Source organism: Myiozetetes cayanensis, unplaced genomic scaffold (genome assembly GCF_022539395.1).
Source record: "Myiozetetes cayanensis isolate MyiCay16 unplaced genomic scaffold, myiCay2020 scf34, whole genome shotgun sequence".
Classification (NCBI taxonomy): Eukaryota; Metazoa; Chordata; class Aves; order Passeriformes; family Tyrannidae; genus Myiozetetes; species Myiozetetes cayanensis.
Window position 1 is genome coordinate 774,613 of NW_026087566.1, and position 26,058 is coordinate 800,670.

At 55.7% G+C, this 26,058-nt stretch overlaps 2 protein-coding genes across 2 annotated transcripts in view; both read right to left on the reverse strand.

The window, feature by feature from the left end:
• Nucleotides 1-227: 227 nt before the first annotated feature.
• On the reverse strand, nucleotides 228-4,673 carry CD79B (CD79b molecule). Its single transcript, XM_050327478.1, has 6 exons — nucleotides 4,607-4,673; nucleotides 2,630-2,671; nucleotides 1,589-1,897; nucleotides 998-1,116; nucleotides 684-725; nucleotides 228-341 (listed from the first exon to the last, which is right to left on the reverse strand). The coding sequence occupies exons 1-6, from the start codon at nucleotides 4,671-4,673 to the stop codon at nucleotides 243-245; spliced, it is 678 nt and encodes a 225-aa protein (XP_050183435.1). The 3' UTR covers nucleotides 228-242.
• A 2,053-nt stretch (nucleotides 4,674-6,726) lies between these two features.
• The window catches only part of SCN4A (sodium voltage-gated channel alpha subunit 4), a 42,919-nt gene continuing 23,587 nt past the window's right edge, over nucleotides 6,727-26,058 (reverse strand). Inside the window, exons 16-26 of the mRNA XM_050327450.1 lie at nucleotides 22,887-23,321; nucleotides 18,474-18,603; nucleotides 18,079-18,233; nucleotides 16,102-16,275; nucleotides 15,281-15,403; nucleotides 14,758-15,036; nucleotides 13,482-13,535; nucleotides 11,878-12,015; nucleotides 11,180-11,284; nucleotides 10,351-10,621; nucleotides 6,727-9,924 (exon numbers count right to left, since the gene is read on the reverse strand). Coding sequence (XP_050183407.1) covers nucleotides 8,732-9,924; nucleotides 10,351-10,621; nucleotides 11,180-11,284; nucleotides 11,878-12,015; nucleotides 13,482-13,535; nucleotides 14,758-15,036; nucleotides 15,281-15,403; nucleotides 16,102-16,275; nucleotides 18,079-18,233; nucleotides 18,474-18,603; nucleotides 22,887-23,321 — 3,057 coding nt within the window. The 3' untranslated portion in view covers nucleotides 6,727-8,731. The remainder of the gene's footprint in view (nucleotides 9,925-10,350; nucleotides 10,622-11,179; nucleotides 11,285-11,877; nucleotides 12,016-13,481; nucleotides 13,536-14,757; nucleotides 15,037-15,280; nucleotides 15,404-16,101; nucleotides 16,276-18,078; nucleotides 18,234-18,473; nucleotides 18,604-22,886; nucleotides 23,322-26,058) is intronic.

Genomic DNA, 26,058 nt, shown 5'->3' on the forward strand with positions numbered 1-26,058 from the left:
CAGTGGGGCGGGGACAGCGACAGCCGGGGCAGGGCAGCCTCGTGTGCACAGCAAAGCGAGCGCCCAAGGGCAGCAGGGTCCCAGCCCCGTGCAGGGCTGCTGCAGGTGGTTTGCAGTCCCAGGATTGCAGCCCGGGATCCAGGTGCCCGGCAGAGCTGTGATCCGTGGGATCCACCCCCACAGGTGCCGGCAGGGTCCTGGCAGGGCGTTGGTGCCGGCCTGGCCGTGGGTGCAGGGACCCCTCACTCTTCACCCGGGTGCTCCCCAACTGTCCACTTGGCCTTCACGTCCCGGAAAGGAATGATGTCCTCGTAGGTGGCCATCTGCTCCACCTCCAGCCCCTGCACAAACACAAAGGAGGTTGAGACACCCCAGGCGGATCACGGTTCCATCCACAGCACATCCCCCCTTAGGACCTCCAAGTGGGAATCCATCTCCAGGCTATTCTCCCCAAGACTGGAGCATCTTCTGACAGGGAGAAGATGGAGACAGATGGCTGGCTGTGCTCTGAGCTTGGCTTGTTTCTACGAGCAGCTCTTTATGGCTGATGTGAACTTGGGAGGAAGGTTCCCAAGGAGGAAGGCTACAAGGGCTAGGGACACCCAGCAGACACCCAGCACGGGCACAACTCCCCGTTTCAAGGCCCAGGTTGATATTGGGAAGGTCCTTCTGTAATTAATTACCTCATAGGTGTGGTCCTCCTCTGGGCCTTTCTTGTCTTCTCCCTGTGGAGAGGAGAGTCACAGGTTGGTGTCAGCGCCCACCAGGATCCCCTGTCCCCAGCCTTGGACCCCCAGGCCAGGTCCCACTATTCCATAGGCAAATCCACGTAGTCCCACACAGCATTTTAGATGCTTGTTTTACCACTTTAGCCCCAAACTTGGTGCTGGTCCATCCCTATCCCCCTCACTGTCCTGCCCAGAGGGCAGGACACCGCTGTGAGCACCACAGTGGCACAGCTGGGGACATCCCCGCTGCTGGGGACACGGTCACTTACTTTATCTAGCAAGAGGAGTACGGGGATGCTGATGAAGATGACAAGCAGGATGGACTGGATGATGATCATGGCATCCTTCAGGGTGTTCCTGTTCTGGATCTGCTTGATGCTGCTGTGACCTGGGAGCAACAGCGTGGGGAGAGCCCACGTCTCACCTCTGTGCCAGGCTCCCAGGGAATGGGGAGGAGCTCGGCATGGCCACAGGTTGGTGTGTCAGCAAGGGGGGATGGAGGGATTAGGGTGACACATGCTACAGATTGGGAGAGACCAGAGCACTGTAAACTGCCCCTGGGACTGGCATCAGGGACCAGCTCTGGGATGAAACAATTTGGGCAGAACCCACCACTGGCCAGGAGCAGGATAAATCTGATTTATTAGAGGAACGTGGTCCCTGGGGAGTATTTTTGCAGGATGGGCATGCCAGGGCAAACCAGGGAGGCTTGTCCTGCTGGTTGGTGCTGGCAATGAGGAACGAGGGGTCCCACCAGCATGGGGAAAGGTGGGTGTGTAGGAGCCTGATGTGGGGTTCAGATGGAGGTGGGAGGGTGAGAGGAGGAGGAGAAAGAGCATCCCCTGGGAGCTCCCACTCACCCACGACTCTGAGCTCTGTCCCACACTCGTGCAGGTGCTCCTTCTCCAGGATGTTCTTTCTGTCACACACGTAGATTGCACTGTCCTTGTAGGTGACCCTGACGATGGTGAGGTTGATGAAGGTGTCGGTCCTGTTGATGGTGTACTGGGAGGTGTTCTTATCCAGCCCACAAATGTCCTTACTGTCCTCTGCTGTCTTGTACCACTGCACGTTTTTGGGGTTGTCGGAGTAGCAGACGAAGTAGACGGGCATGTTCTTCTTGACCACCACGTAACGTGGGTGTTGGTACACGGAGGGGCACACGCTGTCTGCAGGGACAGGGGCAGTCACAGACCCTGCACCCACGAGACCCCCAGCATCTCCCCCACCAGGAGCTCCCTGCTTTCATGGATTATACTGCTTTTGAGCATTCAGCTTTGCTTTGAATTGTCTTTGTCCTTCCAACTAAGGATATTCTGTGTTTCTACGAAATTGGAGCCTTTTGGTGGAAACACACTTTTCATGGAAACTCCATTTTCTGTGGGAATGGCTTCACTCCAATACTTCTTTCATGCTGCTCCCACCACTCTCTGTGTACACCTTGTTAATCCCAGCTCCCAGATTACAGCCAGTGCTGGCACCCCAGAGCGTTGCTGGGCCCCATCTCCCCATCTGACTTCTCTCAGACTTCCACATTTTTTGCATTTTACCATGTTTTGGGTTTTTTTGCCATGTTTTGGTCCCAGAGTGGTGAGTTTGAGGGCTCCTTTGGGCTGCAGACTTCACGCTTAGAGCCCCATGGGGGGGAATGGCACAAGTGCTGTAGCACAAACCCAGTGCCTGGTGCCAAGGAAAGGCTTATTCATGCAACATCCTCTGCAAACGCAGAGGGAAACAACAAGGAAAGACAAAACAGATCTGGCTCTGTGGAGGGAGAGGAAGGTGCAGGGCTGGGGATGTGCCATGGAGGAGGTCACAGCCTGCAGGGACTATGGCCAGTGGGGACGGGAGGGACCCTGGGGACACATGCAGGGGAAGAGCCCAGTGGGTCTGAACCATACCTGTGCTGTTGCTGGTGGTGTTCTTGTCTGCTGAGATCCCACCTGCAAGACAGAAGAAGAACCCTGAGATAACAGCCAGGAGCTTACAGAGGGTGTCCCCCATGGAATGGCATGTGCTATGGGTCCTTTGTGCCTACTCCATATGGGGTGGAGTGCTGGGGAGCATCAACAGAGCCCTGCTCAGATGACACGGGGCAGTGCAGATTTGGGGACAAACCCTGCTGTTTCCATCTATCTCCTGAATCTTCTCCAAGTTGTTTTTGGGTCGACACCCCAGTGGAAAACTGCCTTCACTCTTAATGGTCCCGAGGCTGGTGCCTCTCTGGAAGCGTCCAGACACTCACCCCACTCTGAATCAAACAGAAACACTTTCCCTGCTGGGCCTTCCCTGGATTCAGAGCCCTGTGATGGCCAGGGGGGTTCTCAGACCCTGGAACCACAGAACCCCTTGGGACAAGGGCTGTGGGCTGGAGCAGTGGGGCCTGCCATGCAGTGCAGGAAGCGGGGTGAGGTGGGGACCCCCCCAGCCCCCACGGGTGCCTCTGCCCACAGCTCCAGTGCCCCTGTGCCTCGGTTCCTCTTGCTGCAGCTGCTCAGGAAGGACCAGCCCTGTTTACTGCCCCGCTCCAGTGCCCAGCTCTGCCTTTGGGGAAGATTGGCCAAACCTCACCGTGGAGAAGCTGGCACAGAGGGGGGGCTGCACCACCTCCCAGCACGTTGGGGCAGCTGCAAACCACCCCTTCCCCCCCCAAGAAGAAGAAGAAGACAAAGAAGAAGAAGAGAGTTCAATTCCCCAGCCTGAGCTTCAACCCAACCTTGTTGCAGACCACCCCCTGCCCCAGGCACATCCAGGCTTGGCCCTGGGCCCCTCTCCCTGCCCCAGAGCCCCTTCCAGGTCTGTGCTGCCCTGTTCCCCTCCAGCACTGGCATCTCTGCAGGTGAACTCTCCCTTCCAGCCCCATTTCATTTTTTTCCAGGATGGGGAGATGTGCCTTGACCAGGCTGTGTGCTGGGTACGTGTCCCTGTCACCTGTGGGGCCACCAGTGAGTGAGGCACAGGGCTTTGCTCTCCATGCTCTGTTGGTGTTTCTAAATGAAGACCAGGCTGGTTCCTCACCCTGAAAGCCCTCACAGTCCTTCCAAACCAGAAGTTCTGTTGCAGCCATGGGTGGGCTGAGCTTCCCCTTTCCTCCCTTGAAGTCACCATGAGAGCCACGTTGAAACCCTGCGACCTCAAATCCCTACTGGACTTGTGTGGCCAACACAGAAACACTTTGAATGCCCTTCCTCCCGTGGGTGCAAGTTTTCCCCACCAAGGAATCATGTGTGGGATCTGCTGCAGGTTCTCATGGGTGTCCCTGCAGCAGGCAAGGGTTGTTGGAAGGGGATAGGAGTCACATCCTGGGTGTAGCTACTCCTTCTCCATGGGGATGCCAAGGGGAATAGCACAGGGATGTTCACACAGGGCCCACAAATCTCCCCCAGAAGCCATTTTCGTCCCATTTCTCCTCTACTCCCAGGCACTGAACCCCACAGAGCAAAGGGTTGTGGCTTGGCCATGGCCTCAGTGATGTGGCAGCCCCATCCTCGGGTCTTTGAGAGCAAAAAATGGTTACAAAGACCACAACAACCCTTCTTTCCTGCAACCACAGCCAGGCAGGCCCTGCATCCCCTTGGCACTGGGCTCCTGCCAGAGCCAGCTGACCACCCAAAAACGTGCCCTGTCTCAACATCCCAGTGGGAAACAAAACCTAAACCCCGAGGTGGGCGTTGAGTCCTGAGCCCTGTTTGTCCCCCCAGGCTCTGCTGCACCTGGGAGGCTTCCAGCCCAGAGCAGGACTGAGAGAGGCCAGAGCAAAGCTTAAAACGAACCCAGTGAAAGGCAGAGCTGGGTGAAGCCCCCGAGCAGGGCACAGGTGCCAGTGCATCCCATCCCTGGGCACACAGTTCCTCGCTCAAACCCCGTCTGATGCCTACCTGTGAGCAGAGCCAGCAGCCAGAGGTTCACCTGGAGCACCCAGAGCCTCCTGCCCAGATCAGCCATGTTTCACCCCCCGGGGCAGGGAGACATCCAGCCTTTGCTGCTGCAAAACACGGTGGCTGCTCCCGCCGGCCCGGCCCCGGCACCTAAAAATGGCAAAGCTGCTGCTGCAGCGCGAGACGGCCCCTTTCCTGCTCATGTAAATCCTCCTGGCTGGGGACTTTCCCCTCGGGGCTGGTTTTGAATGCAGTGCAGACGCTGGGGCAGCAGGTGCCTGCGCCCTGGGCACCGTCCAGCCCCGCGTCCCTGGGCACTGCCCATCCTCGTGTCCCCAGGCTGTGCCCACCGTGGGGCTGATATTTGATGGGGGTGACAGGGACTGTTGTGGTTCTGCAGCAGAGCTGGAGAGGAGCCCCGGCTGCAAAGCACTTGGTGATGCCAAACCTGGGATGAGCACAGGGGATGAGCCCAGGGAGTGGGATGTGGCTTCTTCCTGGCCACATCCCTGGGGGATGTAGGATGGGGGTGACCTCCAGGGTTTTCCCCAAGCTCCAAAGATCCCCTCCAGGGTGTTTGGCTCTTCAGGTGATGGGCAGGGGTTGATGTTGGCCCCAGTTGCCAAGAGTTGGAGCAGGGGTAGGAACAGAGGATGTTCATGGAGTTACTTAGGGATGTACTTATGGATGTACTCCCAGAGAGTCCCTGCAGCTGCCCTTCCAGGGAAAAGTGAAATCTAGAGTCATAAACCCATGGAATCGTTAAGGTTGGAAAAGACCTTTGAGATCAAGTCCAGCTGTCAACCCATGTTCACAACTAAATCATGTCCTCAAGTGCCACATCCACAGGATTTTTAAACACTTCCAGGGAGAAGAGAAGAGAAGAAGGGAGAGATGGCCAAAATAAGGGCTCACCTCCTTGGCCACCAGCCACGCCCGAGTGTCATGGGTGCTTCACACCCCATTTTCCATGATCAAGACCCCTCTCCGTGAATCCTCTGGAGACAGACAGACCCTGGGGAAGCACAGTGAGGCACCCCAAGGTGAATTTGGATGCACAGCACCGTTTCCCTCCATGCTGTGCCCCCCGGCTGCAGCACGTTAGCGGCTGTGGGTGAGCACTGAGCTGTGACTTCAAGTGAAAAACACCTTTGGGTACTCTTGCCAGTCATGCTGGTCCCCAGGGCCTGGGTGCCACTGCCTGGGGCCTCCCCAAACCTTCATCTTCTGCAAGTTTGCTGGTTTTTTTGCCAGTCCTGAGCATCTGGCCGATGCTGGGAACCAGCTCGAGCCTCACCTTGTGTGCAAAGGGACAGAAAAGAAGAAATGAAGTTTTCCAGAGAAATACTGGCTGTGTGAGGGAAAGAGGGATGATGGGAGAGGTGCCTTCTCCTGGCACTGCAGGAGAAGGGGCTGTGTCTCTCCGTCCCTGCTGCCATCATCCCCCAGGTCCTGCTGGAAGAGCAGAGCCTGGCCATGACATCCCAGCAAGGCAAAGGCAACGGGATGCCCACGTGCTTGGTGGGCGCTGGAGGGGGTTTAGCAGGCTCTGGAGGTTGGAGATGGGAGCTGGGATGCTGGGAGTGCCTGGGAAAGCCCTGCAAGGTAAAACCAGGAGCAGGGCACAAGCTGAAGAGGGTTTGCAGTGGCAGTGGCCAAATCACCCACTGAGCTGCCTGGGGGCTTCTTGGCACCCTGGAACAGGCACAGACCTGGGCTGGAGGGGCTTGGTCTCCCCTGGAAGTCCCCTGTGTTTGCAGTAACACATGACATGGGATGCAGAGGGACCTGGTGGTCCCGTGGGGAGGGTCCTGTGTCCTCATGCCTCTTCTCCTGGACCACCCTGACCCCATAACCCACAGTCCAGAGCCACTGCTGGGCAGCTGCAGCTTCCCCAGCCCCATTCCTGTTCATCAGGCTTTGGGTTTCAAAAGAAACCTTTCCTGGGCTGTGCCTCCTCCGTGCTGCAGCCCCCTGGCTGCGTTGGTACCACGCTGCTCCCAACTTGAATTACACCAGCCCTGGGACGAGCTGTTCCAGCAAGAGCCCTCCCAGCCCAGGGGAAAACATTTCCCCCCTCCTCTAACACACCCCAACACATTTGGTATCGCAATAACAGATCATTTACAGTTGTTTATTGTAAGAAATGTACAAAGTGAAACGGCTTTAGCTCACACAAATCCCGCTCTGTGGCATTTTTTTTTCCCATCACTGACGACACGGACGTACAAGCAGCATCGGTTGTGAGCCGCAACCCGGGCTGGGAACGGCCGTGCTGATGGGATGCTTCCCACAGAAACGCTGGTGACACCAGCTCAGGCTGCTGCTTCCAGGGAGCAACGACATGGAAAAAAGAAAGCACAAAGGCTGTGGGATGACACGTGGGTACAAGCAAGCTCAGCACCGCTCCCGGCCAGCCTGAACGTAACGTGGGGCATCCGGAACGGCTCAGCGCCCAAATCAGCCCGAGAAAAGAAAATAATTATAATCATACAAAAAAAAAAAAAAGAAAAGAAAAGAAAAGAAAAAGAAAGACAGACCCTTTGGTTTCGAGAAGCAGCCCTTGTTTTAACTGGAAGAGGTTTTGGTTCGTGGTTGGTTTGATCTCATGAGGTGGGTTTTTTTTCCCCTTCTGAAGGCAGAAGGTGGTCAGAGGTGAACTCGGGGCCTTTCGTGCGTTTTGCACAGAATCATGGAAAGGTTTTGGTTGGAAGGGCCTTAAAGCTCATCTTTAATCCAAAGTTCCACCCTCCTTCCATGGGCAAAAGACACCTTCCACTAGACCAGGTTGCTCCAAGTTCCATCCAACCTGGAATTGGATGTTTTCAGGGATGGGGCATCCGAAGCTTCTCTGGGCAACCTGTGCCAGTGCCCTTTTTTCTTGGTTTTCTTTCCTTTTGCCCACCTGTTTAAAGAGCAGCAAAACCCTTTTTCCCCGTGGGAAAACACTCCTCTGCCCAGAGATTTCCTGGTTAGGACCTGAATGGCCCCATCCAGCTCTACAGAGACCCCAGCAGGTGCCACAGGATCCTCTCTGGAGCCCCAGCCAAGGGAAGGAATCTCTGCTTGAGGATTTTGGGATTCACACCCTGGTAGGAGCATTCATTGCATTGAGCCCCCCAGGGGCTTGTGTGGGATTTAAGGGACCCCACTGAAGCAGCTCATGGAAAGGATCAGTCAAACACCTGCTCCGATCCCTGGGGGTCCATCTCCATAATTAACACTAACGAAGAGGACATTGGGAACGCCAGCCAAGAGCACTCCAACAGGACATTTCCTCTTGCAATGGGGCTAGAAAAAAACCCTAGAAGGTTTTGTCATGGAGACTGGGGATTCTTGGAGGAGGTTTTCCAAACCCTACCTTTTTGCCCATTGCTTTCCTGCCACAAAATCTGGATGAAACAGGAAAACAGAGAAAAAACATGACTATAAGTAGTGTTTACATTCGTATCACAGAGCCCTGAATGATTTATGGTTTCAATGCGTATTCAGAGACCTTGAAAACCTGATATTTAACCCTGAGAACATTTCTGCAGATGCTTTGTTTTGGCTATGCAAACCAATTTTTAAGACATAATTGCACTTTCTCTGTAGGTAACAAAAAAATAATCAACAAGCTTATTCAAAGGTTCAAAAGAAAGGTGCTACTTTAAGACTTTGGAGATTTTTGTTCACAAAACCTTTTGTTTTCTGTAATTATTCTTAATGCTATTTCACTTGGCTCATCTTTCACTGGTTGCTTGGCTGCACTCTGGAAGAACAATATACAAGAACATCTCTTAATTGTGAAATAACATTAATAAATAATTACCTTAAATGTACTTACTCTTCTGTTAATGTCTGAAAAACATCGTTACCGTGATGAGATCATTTCCAAACTAACATGTTTCTCTTTCACCAACAACAGATTTCACATTCAGTTCTCATAAGAAAAATAATTAAACTCTTTGCAAGTGCAGTGAGCTGGAAAACCCAGGAGGAGATCCTGCTTCGAAAGGTGGCTGCTTGAAACATCTGAAATTAGCTCAATATCTAAGATCTAGTGATCTGTGCATGGAAGAGCTCTTGGACAGGAGATACAAATGAAATCTCTTCAGGCTGGGCCAGAGGTGGAAGCTCCTTCTCCTACACCAGCGACTCCTTCACCACGCGCTCCTTATCCCAAGCTTTTGCTTCCTCGGGAGCATCTCGCGTCTCTGAGCTGGGAATGGGCTCGAGGCCAATGGCAGGGGTTGTCTCCACCCCTGTCCCACTGTTCCCATAGATCTCCTGCATTTTGATGGCAATCAGACCCTCCTTCTCGGGCGCGTCCTCGCTCAGGGCGTCCTCGTCCTTGCTCTGCCTGTACATGTAGGACGCCTGTTTCACCGAGCGCCTCAGCAGGTACCTCCGGAAGGCCCTCTGGATTTTGGTGGCACACACTTCCTCGTGTTTCCTCTTCAGAGTGGTGGTGATGGGCTCGTAGGAGACCTTCGAGGGGTTTGCGGCCATGAACTTCTCCTCCATGCTGGCCTTCAGGGCATCCATCTCTCCCGAGTCTCCCAGCACTTCCTTAGTCAGGGCAAAGAGGATGTCCAGGCAGTGGATTTTGTCCCCGGCAACCATCGGGAGATCCATGGTGACTAGTTTGATCTTGTTTGGCTTGGGAATTTTCAGGGGCTCCTGTAAGGTGTCCACAAAGTCAGACAAGGTGCTGTAGGCGATGAACTGGGTGGCGTCCGGGTCGAACTTCTCCCAAGTTTCATAAAACATCTCAAAGTCATCCTCGCAGAGGGGCTCGCTGCTCTCCTCCGTGGCCACGTTGAAGTTCTCCAGGATGATGGCGATGTACATGTTCACCACGATGAGGAAGGAAATGATGATGTAGCTGCAGAAGAAGAAGATGCCAATGGAGGGGTTCCCACAGTTCCCTTTCACCGAACTTCCAGGGTTTTCCAGCTCAGGGTCGCAGTCCGGGGGGCCGCTGTTGAGGATTGGGTTGAGGAGCCCATCCCACCCGGCCGACGTGGTGATCTGGAAGAGGCAGATGATGCTGTTCCCGAAGGTTTCGAAGTTGAAGATGTCATCGATCCCCGACTCCTTCTTCACGTAGGCAAAGTTGGACATCCCGAAGATGGAGTAGATGAACATGACGAGGAAAAGCAGGAGGCCGATGTTGAACAGGGCGGGCAGGGACATCATCAGAGCAAAGAGGAGAGTCCGGATGCCTTTTGCCCCTCGGATCAGCCGGAGGACACGGCCGATCCTCGCCAGCCTGATGACCCTGAAGAGGGTGGGTGACACGAAGTACTTCTCTATGATGTCGGAGAGGACGATACCTGGGAAGGGATGAAGGAGAGGTGAGCCTGCCCTGCTCTGCAGCCACCACCATGTGCCAGAGCTGGGCAGACACAGGGAGATGAGGCCACCCGCCATGGCACACAACACTCTGCTCCTCTGGGGACAGAGGGGACATATGAAAAATAAACTGTGAGCACAGGGTTGACACAAGGGTTAAACACTGGCTGCTCCATTTCAGCAACATGGAGACAAGGGGGAATAACACCAAGGAGGAGCGAGAGACATCCCCAGCCCCTCACCCAGCTGGTGGCATGGGGTGGCCTCACATCCCTCTTGTCTCGGGGTCCTGCTGGCTTGGCCCTGCTCAAAGCGTGGGTGTAAGAGAGGGGGCCAGTAGCAGACCATTTCCACTCTTCACTGTCCAGTGGGATCCCTGAGGAACTGGAGGGACCAGCAGGACTCACCTAAGATGGAGAGGATGACCACCACGAAGTCAAAGATGTTCCAGCCAACAGTGAAGTAGTATTGACGCAGGGCGAACATCTTGAGCACGCACTCCCCGGTGAAGATGACGATGAAGACCAGGTTTATCTTGTAGAGCACAGATGTTTTGAGCTCGCTCTGATCATCTGTTTCCACCATCATGGTCACCATGTTGAGGCAAATCAGGATCATGATGGTTATGTCGAACACTTGCTTGGTAACAAAGTCAAACACCTTCCCTTGGAACTTGTTCTGCCGTAGGGGCCGTGTGGGTGATGATGGAGCGCCAGAGGTGAGGGGGGAACACAGGAGAGACACACAGAGAATAAAAGACACAACAGAAAGAGAAGAAAGAACTGTATTTAAAAAGAGCACTTAAAACCTCGGGGTTGTGGCCAGTACAGCTCTCACAGCCCCAGAAGTTATGGGGTAGGATACCCAGCACCTCACGGGATGGAGCCCATTGGTAACACCAATGGCAATCAGGAGCTGTGGGCACGGGGAACAGTCACTTTCTAGTTATATCCACAGTTAATAGGGCACAAATAAACACATGGAAAAGGCCTCAGCTGTGCAGGGCTACCAAACCCAAACACAAATTTCAGCTGTGAATGCAGTGGCTGGACCAGTGTCCCTTCCAGGGGGCTTGAAAGCTGAGCTTTCCCCAAGCCCATCTCTCTTCCACAGAGGAGCTGGGAGCTGAGCTGGGAGAATACTCAAACCCCTGCATCCTTCTCATTCCCTTTGGGACAGCTGGTGGATTGAAGTGTTCCCTCCATGCTCCACTCCAGGGGGATTAACCCAACGTACCGATGGCCTGGGGATGGGCTTCTGGGGTTTCTTGGAGCCGAGCTTCTTCATGGCATTGTAGTATTTCTTCTGCTCTTCTGTCATGAAGATGTCTTTGCCTCCAAAGTATAGAGGGAATCGCTGCTGTTAGTCTCCTGAATTCATCTCTTTGCCCACCAAGCATCTCTGCCCATGTCCCTGCCCACCAAGGGTCCCCAGCCAAGCTCCTGCCAGGCACTGCTCTCTGCTCTGGCTCAGTGCTCCATGTGCTGCAGACCTCACTCAGCACCAACAACGTGCTCTGTTCTGTTCCTTCCTCCTGCTGCCTCCCCACTCCAGCACCCCTGAGGTGTTAGTCCTGTGCTACTTGCTGGAAAGCAGAACTTGAGTCTCAACTTGAGGCAGAGAAAAATTATTGAGAAATGGTCACAGGGTGGGAAAAGAAATGAAAAGTGACAGCACAGGAGAAAGAAAATGCAGTTTCCATTTGCCTCCACCCTCTGCACCCATAAATTAAGCCCTGTGTAAATGCAATGACCAGGACACAAAGCCTTGTGTGCCCTTTGTCCAGTGCAGGAAGCCACTAATGGATAGGAGTCCTGGGATCCACCTGAGCCCTGGTGGCTCTGGTCCCCTCACCCCACCATCGTGCTGGTCCCCTCCATCCTGGACCAGCACCCCAGACAGGAACAGCCCTGCAGGACCCAGAAAATACTCATCTTTTTCTTCTGCTGGTTGAAGTTGTCGATGATGACGCCGATGAAGAGGTTGAGGGTGAAGAAGGCGCCGAAGATGATGAAGATGACAAAGTAGATGTACATGTAGAGGTTGATCTCATACTGTGGCTGCTCTTCAATCTGTCCAGGAGAGAGAAGAAATGTGAGATTAATCCTCTCCCAGAAGTGTTGTCCCCAAAACCACGGACAAGGGGTCATGGTGTTCGGACAGAGCCGTGGGGTGGCTGCTCCACAACTTCGGACCCTGTGGATGGAGTGGCACCCATGGGAGCAACCACAGGAAGGGACACCCATGTGACACCGTCTGGGGGGACAAGGAAATGCTGACCCCTGAGTCCACAGCCTGGGCTGGGGCTGGCTCAGCCTGGCAGCCTTGGGCAGCACTCATCTCAAGGGGCACCCCTTAATCCTGCGCTGCCTTTGGCTGGAGACACGCCAAGCTGGCCCCACTGATTCCCCCCATTTCAAAGGAAGCTCTTGGCAGGACAGGGTGGATTTCCTCCCAAACCAGCTTTGCCCCAGGTGCTGTGGGAGGCAGGAGCCTGAGCTGTTGTCAGAGGGCCCTGGAAGCTGAGCACCAGCAGCTGGGGTGAGCAGAGCGGGTGTTTCTGGTGCTAAAAAAAGGCAATGAAAACAATAAGTTCAGGCCCGTGGGTGTGTGGGATGACCCAACTTCCCCCCCACACCTAGGTTTGTTAGAGGACAGTAGGAAGCCCTTCCTGCTGCACTAGCTCATGGCAGTGTGTGCCCACATGGACACTTTTGGGGATGGATCATGGTAAAACAGCCTTTGCATGACACTCTTCAAAACAGCTGTTGTGGGTTTTTTTTTTATAACCCATTTAACTCAGAGGTTAAATGTTGGCTGCTTTGTTTTCATAACCCATTTATTGCTCAAGGCAAGCCAGGCACTTTCTCCAGGGTGGGATGAGCTCTCCCAGCTGGAGAGGACATGGAGGGCATGAGCTCACAGCAGGGTGAAGGATGAGCCCTCCAGGCTGAGCGGGGATTTTGGACCCCAAAACTGAAGCCAAGAGGAGTGGACTGAGCCCCAGCTGTATCTGGGTGGGGTGGGAGCCCGCTGTGGGGGCCAGGCTGCAGCTGGGATGCAGGTGACAGGGACATGGGTGGCACAGGGACTCAACTGGCTGCTCTTTTTGAGGCTGTGAACCTCAGCAAGGGGGGACGTTGTGGCTGCCCCATCCCTGGAAGTGTCCAAGGCCAGGTTGGACGGGGCTTGGAGCAACCTGGGATAGTGGAAGGTGCCCCTGCCCAAGGCAGGAGGTGGGACTGGACAGTCTTTAAGGTCCCTTCAAACCCAAACCATTGTGGGATTCCATGATAGGATAAATTTTGTGGGTCTCCCCACTCTGTAGCCCACGTGCTTGCTGAAGCCAGGGGTGGGATTCAGGCAGCCCCCAGCACCAAAGGGCAGAGCCAGAGGTGATGCTGCAGCTGAGGACCCATCCCAGCCTGTGCTGAGCTGCACCTCAGCTCCAGGACCCTGTTCCCAGTCTGCTGTGGGGAATCAACCCCTGGGATGATCCTTGGTGCTGGTTGTGAGACCTCCCTGCGTGTCCCCTCACCTCGCGTGAGTCCACGGCGGCGTACATGATGTCCATCCAGCCTTTGAAGGTTGCCTGAGGGGAACAGGAAGGGTTGAATTCAATGATCTGAGAGTGTTCTCCAACCTAAATGACTCTATGAAAATGGAGAATATATTTTCTGGGAGGTATTTGGGGCTGGGAGGGGAGGGAGTGTGATGGGTGCATTTCTGGGGTTTAGCTCTGGGCACTCCTGCTCAGCCTGGAGTTGCAGCTTCTCCATGGGAATGGCAGGAGAGGGACATGATTTGAATCCACAAGAAAAATGTCCCAGTGCAGAAATAGGGAGATTTGCCTGTGCAGATGCATGGACTGTTCTGGGGCTGAGATTACCAAGGTTTCCCAAAACACTGCTGCAAACCCAGGCTGGGAAAAGAAGCTACTGACTCTTCTCCCCAAACCAAAGTACATTTTCCCAACAGCAGAGCTCCCTCCCATTCCCAAACTGTGCCACTTCCACAGCCCTGACTTCTGTGCCATGGCTTCCACAATCAGCTGGATTCCCATCCCAGCAGGGTGGGGATCTGCACTGCATCTTTTACAGGGACTACACTGCATCTTTTACAGCCTTTTGCTGCTGATTTGTTAAACAAAAGGCCTGCACATCTTGTTTCCTGAATCAGATGGAACAACAAGACCGAAGAGGAAGCTGAATTTAGAAGCAGGTTAATCAGCCTGGCTTACAGTCTGATTCTGCAGTCACCAGTCTGCCTGGATCCGATGGGAGCGGCCCCAGCCCGGCCCATAACGGAGCCCACAGCTCTATTTTTGTTGAAATTGTGGTGAGCAGTTGCCCTTTTGCTGCCTGGCTCAGCTGGGCTGAGTTCCGTGGAACTCGGCTGCGTTCGCTCCCCGCCTGCAGGGGACACGTGCCCCCTTTTTCCAGTCGTCACTCTCCCCGTGCAAAAGTTCCACAGCCTACAGCTACAGCAGGCTGGACTTTCCAAAGGGGTGAGGGGGGTAAGACAGAGCCTCTCCTCCTCACTCCTGCATCCCGTGCTGTGCAGGGGTCCTTTTGCAGCTTGGTGCTGTCTGTCATCTGCAGCAGCTCCCTGCTGACACCTTCCCCTCCCATCTTCTACCCTATCCCTTTCCTCTTTGGCTCTGTAGCATTTTTTTTTTGTGTTAAAACCCAGCTTTGGAGCTAAGAAGCAGCTCATAGACCCCGTGTGGGCATCAGGGCAGCATCCCACTCCAGCCCTGACGCCAGTCACGCTGCCCTGCCCCTTGGCAGGTGGCAGCTGCCCTCGTTACGTACCACCTGCAGCAAGGAGAGGTATCCCAAGCCCACGTTGTCGAAGTTGACCTTGATGTTGACCCATCTGACCTCGTTGGTGTGCAGGAGGGCCATGCAGTCGCTCTTGTTGTTCACCACGCTGATGTCGAAGACCTCCCCCGTGGTGGTGTTGATGCACTGGTAGAACTTCCCCGCGAAGAGGTTCACCCCCATGATGCTGAATATCAGCCAGAAGATGAGGCAGACCAGCAGCACGTTCATGATGGAGGGGATGGCGCCCAGCAAGGCGTTCACCACCACCTGCGAGGCGAGAAGAGACCCTGGAGGAACCTGGCTGGGGGTATCGGGCTGGTAATGGCGTGGACCTTCATGTGCTCATGCCCCAGCAGCACCACGTGGACTCAGACTGGACCAAAGCATCAATCCCTTTGGGCTGGAGGCCCCTGAAAACCAGCTGGGATGTGTCCCTGGTGCAGGTGACTGCTGAAGGGTGCAGTGTTGCACGTCCAGGTCAGAGCCAGCAGCACACAGGGGAGTCACTTACCCTCATGCCCTCAAATCGGGACAGGGCACGCAGTGGTCTCAGAGCCCTCAGCGTCCGCAGGGACTTGATGGCTCCCAGCTCGGAGTATCCCAGCCAGTTCGCTGTCAGGCTGACCAGGGAAACCTGGAAGGAGCAGCCCAAGGGATTAGCAGCATCTCAGGTGGAAACACAGCTGAGCCACATCCTCCAGCTCCTGCCTTTCCCTCTCTCCCCAACAATTCCTCGGGCTGGTGGCCATCCTCTAGTTTTGGGACACGGACATTGAGTCCTTGAGGTCTGTGGTGACCACCCACAATAATCCCAGAATCCCAGAATGGTTTGGGTTGGAAGGGACCTCAAAGCTCATTCAGTTCCACCCCTCTGCCATGGGTCGGGACACCTTCCACTAGACCAGGTTGCTCCAAGCAGTGTCCAACTTGGCCTTGGACACTTCCAGGGATGGAAGGGGCAGGATGTCCCCATCTCTTGAGTGTGAGGGTGGAGCTGATGGGGGACACAGAAATACTGCACAGGAAGAACAGCTTGCTCTGTCACGGAGCATTTAGGAGACCCTTCATAGTCTCTGCTGGGATCTCGTTGAACAGCATGGGCTGTTCTTGGCTTTGGTGTAAAACAGGTGGTTTGAAAGGGTTTCTGCAACCAGGGAAAGAAGTGGTCCATCCTGTGCAGGACCATTATTTTAACAAATGTTCTCAGCCCTTGTTCCACAGCCACACCATTACCCTTTCAAGTACAACATGGGTTAATTTCCAACAGCTTGCTACAGTCCCCTGACGCCCCCAAACCCCTTGGCTCTGGCTCTAGGGGTGCTCATCACGTACATCAACGATGAGGAAATCCAGCCAGCACCAGGCATTGGTGAAGTACACCTTGAAGCCATAGGCCACCCACTTGAGCAGCATCTCGATGACGAAGATGTAGGAGAAGACCTTGTCGGCGTATTCCAGGATGGTGCGGATCACCTTCCGCTGCTCGATGTAGATGTCCTCGAACGCCTGGGAGAGGCACGGAGCTATGTGACAGTCATTCTTCCATTAGACCCACTGCTTCCCGGGGCAGCCACACCCACACCTGCTTTCTCAGGGCTTGGGGAAGCGCGGGGAAGTTGAGAGCCTAATGATGGGTGGCATTTATTGGTGTCCCCGATCAACCTGGGGCCTTAACTCTTGTTGGCAAGTTTCCCGCTGGCTTTGTGGGGCGGTGTTTGACTCAAAGCAAAAGTCCAGCTGCGTCAAATTCCTGCCCATCTGAAGTCAAAAGCCAAGGACACCAACCCACGCCTCTGGATGCTTTGAAAACGCCCTTAGGAGTTTGGGTGACTGCTACACCCCCCTGGCGTGTGAAGTGTGAGCAGTCAGAGGTACGGGCGTGGTGAGCGGGTGCTGCACAGCTGGGTTAGCACAGCTTTCAATTCCGGCACCAGCTACAACCTCAGACATCCCCAAACTGCACCTCAGAGCGCGATGCAGACATGTAAAGTATGTCTGAAAACCCCCTCAGTCCCCTCTGTTCTCCCTCCCTCTCCCTTCACCTCCAAACCTGCAGAGAGGTTGGTATTTCCAGGGGTCTCTGGGTTACATCCAGCCCAAAAACTCACAGAGGGCCAACGGGCTGACACACAGCTTATTAATGAGGTTGATTTAAATGGACACCCAGGTCACAGAATCACAAAACATGCTGAGTTGGAAGGGATCCACAAGGATCATCGAGTCCAACCCTCAGCCCTGCAAAGGACCATCCCCAAGAGTCACAACCTGCTCCCCATAGGGTCATCCAAACCCTCCTGGAGCTCTGGCAGCCTTGGGGCTGTGCCCACTGCCCTGGGGAGCCTGTTCAGTGCCAACCACGCTCTGGGGGAAGAACCTTTCCCTGAGATCCAACCTGAGCCTGCCCTGACACAGCTCCAGCCCTTCCCTGGGTGCTGTCCCTGCTCACCAGAGCAGAGCTCAGTCCTGCCCCTCCTCTGCCCCTACCCAGGAAGTTGGAACTGCAGTGAGATCTCCCCTCAGTCTTCTCCAGCTGAACACACCAAGTGCCCTCAGTGTCCTCACATGGCTTCAAATCAAGGCCCTTCACCTCTTCATGGACACTCTGTAATAGTTTAGTATCTTCCTTATATTGTGGCACCCCAAACTGCCCCAATATTGCAGATGAAGGCTCCCCAGGGCAGAGTAGAGCAGGACAATCCCCTCCCTGGCCAGGGTTGGCCCTCCTGGCTGCCAGGGCACTGCTGACTCAGGGACAACTTGCCATCAACCAGGACCTCCAGGGCCCGTTCCCTGGCACTGCTTTCCAGCATCTCATTCCCCAGTCTGCCCTCCCAGCTGGGAAGGGGCACCACTCAGTGGCTGGAGGTGCTGAACAGCCCCATGATAACCGTGAATTTTTTTGTCAAGCGCTTCCCAACAGCCGGTGGTGGCAGCGGTGAAAGGAGGAACCACCCACATGAGGCCGAGTAGAAGGTGCAGAAGATGATAGTTTGTGGTTGACATTGATAACTGGAGTAGGAGCTGCAGTCACATCCCTCGAGCCCACAGACCAACAGCCATGCTGGGAAGGGGTGGCCACACCAGAACTCTTAAAAGAGTATGTTTAGATCCCCTTGCGAGGCTGCACATGGGACAGACCTGAGCCAAACGGGCTTTTCCATCAGAGATCTGCCCACAGCTGGGCGATCTGGCACGGGAGACAACCAGGACACACCCAGAGCCTGGGCCCTGCCCACCTCCCTGCGCCCTCCCAGGCTGGGAAGCTGCTGCAGAGCCAATGGGACCAGAGCAAACCAAACTGGGACCTACCAGCGCCCCACTGCTGAGGAGGATCATGAAGACAATGAAGGTCTCGAACCAGTCGTGCTCCACGATGCGGAAGCAGGTTTTCCGGATGTTCCACCACACCCTCCCTTTCTCGCTGGTGACATCCACGTAGAGGCAGGGAAACCTCTTCACGCAGCCTGGGGGTTGGGACACAGAGCTGGGGGTCACCTCCAAACGAGACATTACTCCTGGTTTATTGGCATTTCAAACTGGGGCCCATGGGGATCACCTCTGGGGGAGCACAGGAGGATTTGGAGTTTGGGCCGAGCTCAGTGAGCCTGGGGGGGTCCTTATGCTGCAAGAATTGGTTGGCACTGGCCCTCTCCACACCCCCCTGCCCCTCTCCACAGGGTCTCCTGCCCTGCTTGGTCCCTCACCTTCGGTGAAACACTCCTCGGGCTCGTTGCTCTCCTCGGCCACCTCTGCCACCTGCTCCTCCTCGGGCGCGGGGGGTTTGTAATCCACCGTGCTGCACAGGGACGAGGCGTTGTCGCTGCTCAGGGGGTTCTGCAGAGGGAGAGGAGGATTCAGGCTGGGCTGCCCTGCAGGAGGGACACTCCTGGGCTTTGGTTGCCTCCAGCCACCCTCCTCCTGCCCCCAGAGAGACCTTGCAGTAGCGGGACAGCTGGCTGGTGGGACCCCGTGGTTTGGAGGATGCCCCAAGTCCCTCCCTTATGGAAACACAGCCCAGAGTGAAGCGGTTGAATTGTCCAGGGCTGCAAACCTTGGAGGGTTTTGGTACTTGAGCTTTCACAAGCTTCACTTTTCATCCAGCTTCAGAGGAGCAAAAGGTCCCCTTACCACAGCCTTCCTCCCAGCACAGCAACTCCACCTCCCATCTACTTGTACCATCACCTCAGGCTGATTTTCTCTCTTCCTCCTCCTCCTCCTTGCATCCCCCATCCAAGAATTCCTCTGCCAAACCCCCTTTGGTGCAATAAGACCCACAGAAACCTAAGAAGCCACCGTGGCACTTCTCTCACATCCTGCCGGCCCGGCTCGTGCCGAAGGGCCCTTTGCCTGAGGTTCACCCAAGTTCAAAACCTGCACCCCAAATACCTCTCTCCAGCTCCATCCTGCTCCACAGCTCAGCTTGGCAGGCTTCCCAGACACCACTCAGCAAGGCCCAGAGGGGCTGATAACAAGAGAAAACCTTGGCAAGCCCCGGGGATTCTTTTTCCTCAGGGTTTTTTTGGTTTTCCGGGAAGACCTTCTGCAGCACTTGAATGAAGAGCAGATCCCCAGCCCTGCCTGTCCTACCTGGGAGCAGCAGGAACTAGAAGATCTTGGATAGGTATCTCCAACACAGGACGGTGTTGGCTTTGGTGGGAAGGAGAAAATCCTCCCCCGAGGCTGCTCGTGCTTTTGGAAGTCCATAAAAGAGCTGCTCCATCCTCCAAAAACCAGGGAGGAGCCCCTGGAGGGCACTGAGGCACTGTCACTGCCTGCAGCTTCAGCGGCCACAGCCACATCTCCACGAGAAGATGTTGTTTTGGGGGACCCTTTGGGAACACGCAGGACACTGCCTGGAGGAGCAGGACACAGCAGTGGGGGTGGCATGAGAACCATCAGCTGGTGGCTCTCCAGGATCAGTGGGACCACCCTCTGCTGGGGCTGGAGGAGGGGAGAGGAGGGACAAGGGGATTAGGAGGCCTCAGCACGGGGCCAGGCAAGCTGTGACCCCGGGGAAGGACACACGGACACCACCTGCCTCCAGGACAGCCCTGCAAAGGGATGAGGTGGGGACAAACCAGAGCCAGCCACCCTGGAGATGGGGGGAAGGTTGTCCCTAGAGGGGCACTTGGACAGCTCATGGAACCCAGGAACTCTGTGGTTGGTGCTCAGGGCAGGTCCTTTCGGATTGGAAAAACCCCTCTGAGATTATTGAGCCCCCCCCCCAGCACTGCCAAGGCCACCACTGACCCATGTCCCCAAGTGCCACACCCACAGGGCTTTTAAATCCCTCCAGGCATGGGGACTCCACCACCTCCCTGGGCAGCTCTGCCAGGGCTGGACAGCCCTTTCTGCAGAGAAATTTTCCCAATATCCAACCTAAACTTCCCCTGGCACAGCTGGAGGCCGTTCCCTCTCCTCCTGTCCCTGTTCCCTGGGAGCAGAGCCCGACCCCCCCCAGCTCCCCCCTCCTGTCAGGGATTGCAGAGCCAGAAGGTCCCCCCTGAGCCTCCTTTTCTCCAGGCTGAGCCCCTCCAGCTCCCTCAGCTCCACTGACAGCCCCCATCATATCCCAGGACACATCACCCTGCCCAGCAGGATGAGCTGCAAAAGGTAACCAGAAGATGCCAAAGTGCTCGAGCAGAGCAGCCGCGAGGGTCCTGCCGCTCTCATTTCACCCTGAAAAATATCTTTGTCTGGCAAAGGAGCTGCTCTGGAAGGGGGAGAGCATTTGTCAGCATCTTCTGAGCAGCCCATCCAGAGAAACCCCCCCGGTTTTCGGTCCTCACGGTGGGCTGTCCTTGGTACAAGGCGGTGTGCTGGGCTCTGGCTCCACCTGGAGCTGATCTCCGGCATGTGAGCACAGCCGGCTGGCACCAACCCTCCCCAGGGGCCAGCTCGGGGCTCCCACCAATTAGACCTGATTTCTAATTTCACCTTATATATACACAGGCTGGGAGAGCTGGGTGTGCTCAGCCTGGAGAAGAGAATCACGGAATCAGAGAATCAGCCGGGTTGGAAAAGACCTCTGAGATCATCGAGTCCAACCCTTGATCCAACACCACCACACTTTCCAGCCCATGGCACTGATGCCACATCCAGTCTCACCTTAAACACCTCCAGGGATGGAAAATCCACCCCCTCCCTGGGCAGCCCATTCCAATGGCTGAGCACTCTCTCTGGAAAGAATTTCTTCCTGATATCCAACCTAAACCTCCCCTGGCACAGCTTTAGACTGAGCCCTCTTGTCCTACTGCTGGTTCCTGGGAGAAGAGACCAATCCCCACCTGGCTGCAACCTCCTGTCAGGAGCTGCAGAGAGTGATGAGGTCTCCCCTGAGCCTCCTCTTCTCCAGGCTCAACATCCCCAGCTCCCTCAGCCTCTCCTCACAGCACTTGTGCTCCAGTCCCTTCCCCAGCCTTGCTGCTCTTCTCTGGACCTGCTCCAGCCCCTCCATGTCCTTCCCGACCTGAGGAGCCAGAACTGGGCACAGCATTTGAGGGGTGGCCTCACCAGTGCTGAGTTCAGGGCAAGAATCACTTCCCTGGACCTGTTGGCCACATCGTTCCTGATCCAGGCCAGGATGCCATTGGCCTTCTTGGCCACTTGGGCACACTGCTGGCTCATGTTCAGCTTCCTGTCAATCCAGGCTCCCAGGTCCCTTTCTGCCTGGCTAAAAGGCAGAGGATTCCAGGGAGACCTCAAAGGCCCTTCCAGTGCCTAAAGGGGCTCCAGGAGAGCTGGGGAGGGACAAGGGCCTCAAGGGACACAACAAGGGGGAATGCTTCCCACTGCCAGAGGGCAGGGATAGATGGGATACTGTTGAGAAATTCCTCCCTGTGAGGGTGGGCAGGCCCTGGCACAGGCTGCCCAGAGAAGCTGTGGCTTCCCCTGGATCCCTGGAAGTGTTCAAGGCCAGGTTGGACGGGGCTTGGAGCAACCTGGGCTGGTGGAAGGTGTCCCTGCCCATGGCAGGGGGTGGGACTGGGTGGTCTTTCAGGCTCCTTCCCACCCAAACCATTTGGCAATGCTATGGAAGTGCCTTTGCCCACCCTGCCTGTTTGGGTGGGGATCAGGTTGTTAGGGCACCCCCTTGGCTTGCACATCTCTTTGACTGGATTAAGCCACCAAACCCAGCAGCAGTAATGGTCTGAACTGGTGTTCAGTTGTTGAGAGATGCATTCCTGTGGATGGGGGGAGGTGAGAGGCTCCAGCATTTTAGGAACTCTGGTTCGTTCTCCAGCCCTCCCTGGGCTCCCTGTGCAGTCACATCCAGGTGCTCAGCAGCACCCTGCTGCCTTCTACCCTGGCACACAGCAGGACTAGTTGGGACAGAGCTTCCCACAGGCCCCTCAGCTCCTGGGCAGACACTTTTGCATTGACAGTCATGACAAACCCGTCAGAACTGCTCTTTTATTCCTATGAAACCCCTTTCCAGATTGATGCATCTGCTCCTCTCCATCACAGCACCCTCATCCTCCCCACGTTTCCCCAACACTTTGGTGTGAGCAGCAGTTTCCCATCAGACCATCACCCTCCTTTCTGTGTCCACTGTTCCTGAGTTTCTTGTCTCAATGTCCCCCTGCCACCCTCCCAGTGAGGTGATCAGTGTCCCATGAACCCTGACAGCTCCCCCCACACCTCAGTGCTGACCTCAGCTGTCTCATCAGCCTTGGATCCAACCTGCATCGCTTCATGTTCACTCCTGCTAAGCTCCTCCATCTGGTTCCATGGCCCCCCCCGATGATGCTTTTGGAGGCATTAGCAGTGGATCCAATGATAGTGCCATCAGCAGATTTACTGGCATCAGATTCCTCTGGAACATCTTTAACCCCAAACTGACCCCTGCACCACCCCTGATGTGTGAGGGCCCCTCTGGCATTAGCAAAAACCCCATAATCTGACCCCAAACAGGCCAAACCTCTTGGCTTGGACCCGACCCCCCAACTCCAGCTTACACCTGGGAAATGCCAGGTTGGGAAACCCCAAGTTTGGCTCCTGCCGCACGCCGTGGGAAAGCAAAAAGTAACTCAAACAAGCATCGTTCTTTAAGCAGCACAGCAAGAACGGGGGCAATCCCTGGCTCTGGGCGAAACCTTCCCACCTGCCTTCCTCACCTTGGTGGTGTCCTCGGTTTCAGACTGGGTGCTGGTCTCCTCGTAGAGGTCAGACTCCTCCGAGGCGATGGGGACTTGCACCGTCAGGTTGGGGTTGTTGATGAAATTCATGTGGTCCAGCTCATCCATGAAAATATGCTCTTTGCCGGCGAGCCCGTCCAGGTACCCTGACTTGGCGGTCTCCTGGGTGGCGTCCACGTGGTTCAGCACGGAGTTCTCCCTCTTGCTGGGCTCCTGCTCTTCCTCCGGGGCCACCTTCTTGCCCTTCCAGAGCCGCCGGAGCAGCGTGAGGAGGGAGGCCTTGGCGAAGGCGATGCCGCGGGTGATCCTGCCGATGGCGATCTGCAGGTTGTTCATCTCGCCGTCGTCGTCCGACGCCGCCAGGCTGTCGGCGCTGAAGGAGCTCAGCAGCAAAGCTAAGAACAGGTTCAGCACCTGGGAGGGAGGGGAGGGGGGGACAACACAAACCCCAAAAACACCGGTTTTGAGATCCAGCACCAACCTCAGCTCCACAGGGACCACCTGTGGCTGTGGAGAAACCCCTTCGCTGAGCGTGTCGTGGGCTCTGCCCTCCCCTCACCCAGCTCTGGGGACTGCAGAGATGCCATCCTCATCTCCTGGAGGACATGGACATGCTCCTCCTCACTTCCTCCTGGGCTCTGACCCCCAACTACCTGGGTCCTGCTGATGCATTTTTAAGTGATACCAACCACAGCTTCAGCCCCTCTCAAACCAGCTTTCCTGTGGGTCCATCACCGTGTCCCTCCCTTTGGTCTCTGGGAGCTCTTGGCCTGGCTGGTCCCCGTGTGGGACTCCCCACCACCCACAGGGATGCAGCTCAGCTCTGTTGGGGATGCCCCATCCCTGGAAGTGTCCAAGGCCAGGTTGGATGGGGATTGGGGTGACCTGGTCTAGTGGAAGGTGTCCCTGGCATGGCAGGGGGTTGGAATGGGAAGATCTTTAAGTTCCCTTCCAACCCAAACCATTCTGGGATTCTCTTGATCCTATGGTTATGTTATTTCTCTCCCCAGGGAGAGAATCTCCTGCTTGTTGTCCTACCAGCTGCAGCTCTTCCTCTCCTCTTCCCTGGCAGTTCAGATGCCCAGGGTCTTCCCCACCCCAGTGCCACAGAGGAGCCTGAGCCCCCCACCTCATCCCTGTCTCCCAGAAACTGCTCTGCTCCGTGAAAAGCAGTATTTCATCTCGGCACGAGTCAGATCATGGGATGTAAATGCTCCACACAGCTCCAAACACGGGCTCTGCTGCTTCCTCTGGATCTCACCTACTTCACCATGCCCAAAACGTGACTGGACCCCTCCATGGCCTCCCCTGGCACAGTTTGACTCCCTGCACGCCAGAAATCTGGAGCAGCTCATGGGAAGAGGAGTGGGACAGGCACCCCTGCACCCAGCCAGGCACCCTCTGTGTGGAGCAGAGATGGGCCCAGCCCACAGCTGTTGATGTTTGTGCCCTCTTGTGCCAGCAGCAGTATCTGAGCCGGGAATTAGCTGCTATCCAAGGTCACTGCTGCTTTCACATGGCTCATACCACATGCCTTAAACCTCGTCTTTAAATAAATCCCCGGGCCCATCAGTTTAATGCTTACTTTAAGTACCAATTACAGCTAATTGCTGGCTCTGGCTTTGTTGGACAGGAGTCCCTTACCTTGTCACACGACTGACTTCCTCCCTTTTCCCTTAATAACCCCAAAGGAAATGCTCGGAGTGTCATTAACAGTAAAGGACGACAGCCCTGTCACCTGATTTCTCCCGCAGGGGAAGCGGAGAGAAACACACACCTCCCTGCACTGGGATACTTGGGGAGGCTCTGGGATACTTGGGACAGGCTCCAGGACTTGGAAATACCTGAGGCACGGCCAGGAGAGCCTGGCAGAGGGGGTGAAGAGGGCAGAGACGGCTCTCTACGTGTTTGTGCTCCACGTTTCTCTGCTCTGCAGCAGCACAGAGCGTGGCGGGAGCTGCCAGGGCTGGGGTGCAGCTCAGGGAGGGGAACCCCTGCACCTGTGGGAGTGCTGTAGCTGACCCCACCAGCTGAAAACCCTGCTGCCCCCCTGCCTTTTCCAGGAGAGTGTCCTGGAGGGGTGTATGGGCTGTCCTATTACAAAAAACAAGCTCCAGAAGAGGAAACATCTCCAGAGGCCCAGCTGTGATTCCCAGTCCCCTGTGCTCTCTGCAGATGGTTCTGGAGAGGCTCCAGCTGTTTATGGGTGATTTTCAGCCTCACTCAGCATTACAACCCAAATGAATGGGTTCCCCTCCGAAGGTGGCATCACAAAATGCTGAATGGTGGGCGATGGGCAGCTCAAGGGGTGCCCAGGGCTGCTCCCTTCATCTGCCCAGCACTACCCACAGACCCCCAGGACATCCTGGGCCGAGCTCTGTCCTGCTCTGGGGACCAGTTCAAAGCCTCAAATAAATACTTTTCATGAGCAGCACCCAAATCCCAACTTTCTGCCCTGGAAGCGGGACACTCCAGGCTGCCCAGTCCCTGACCCCCACCACAGGGTGCTCTGTGTTTCTCCCTGGGGCTCCTTTCACCCCTCTGCAGGGCTTTGCCAGCCGCCCTGGGGACGCAGGCGTCAGCAGCTCCCCGGGGCAGATAGTTTTTCAAAGCAAATTCCAAAAGGCTTACACAACCCCGGCAAGTAACAGGAGCGATCCGGGCAGGCGGCCGCTGCCCTCCCCTCCCCTGCCCCGCTCCTCAAGAAGGGAGAGCAGGGCCCACGCAGGCTGGAAAACAAGAGTCAAAGCTGCCAGCGAGAGGGTTACCAAGTTTAGAAAGGATTTCACGCTCTCCTGGAACTCGCAAACCTGCCGGGCAGGCAGTGAGCAGCTTGGATTAGTGGGGAGGGAGGGAGGTGGGCAGGGAGGGGGTGATGAGGACCAGGACCCACGGCAGGAGGTGCAGAGGGGTTGTGTATCACCTCCTGGGCTGAGGTGAGGACTGGGAATGTTGGGAATCTGCAAAGAGATTTGGGCGGGGGAGGCTGCTGCCAAAAAACAAAGGGCCAGTGTTGGGATGTGCTGGATTAGAGCTCTGCCTCCATCCCTTACTGCAGGAGAGTGGGAAGCAGGGAGGGAAGCCTGAAAAGCCAAGTGGAGAAGAAAGGCAGCTTGAAGCTGAGCTCTCTTTTGTCCCAGAGTTGCTCCTG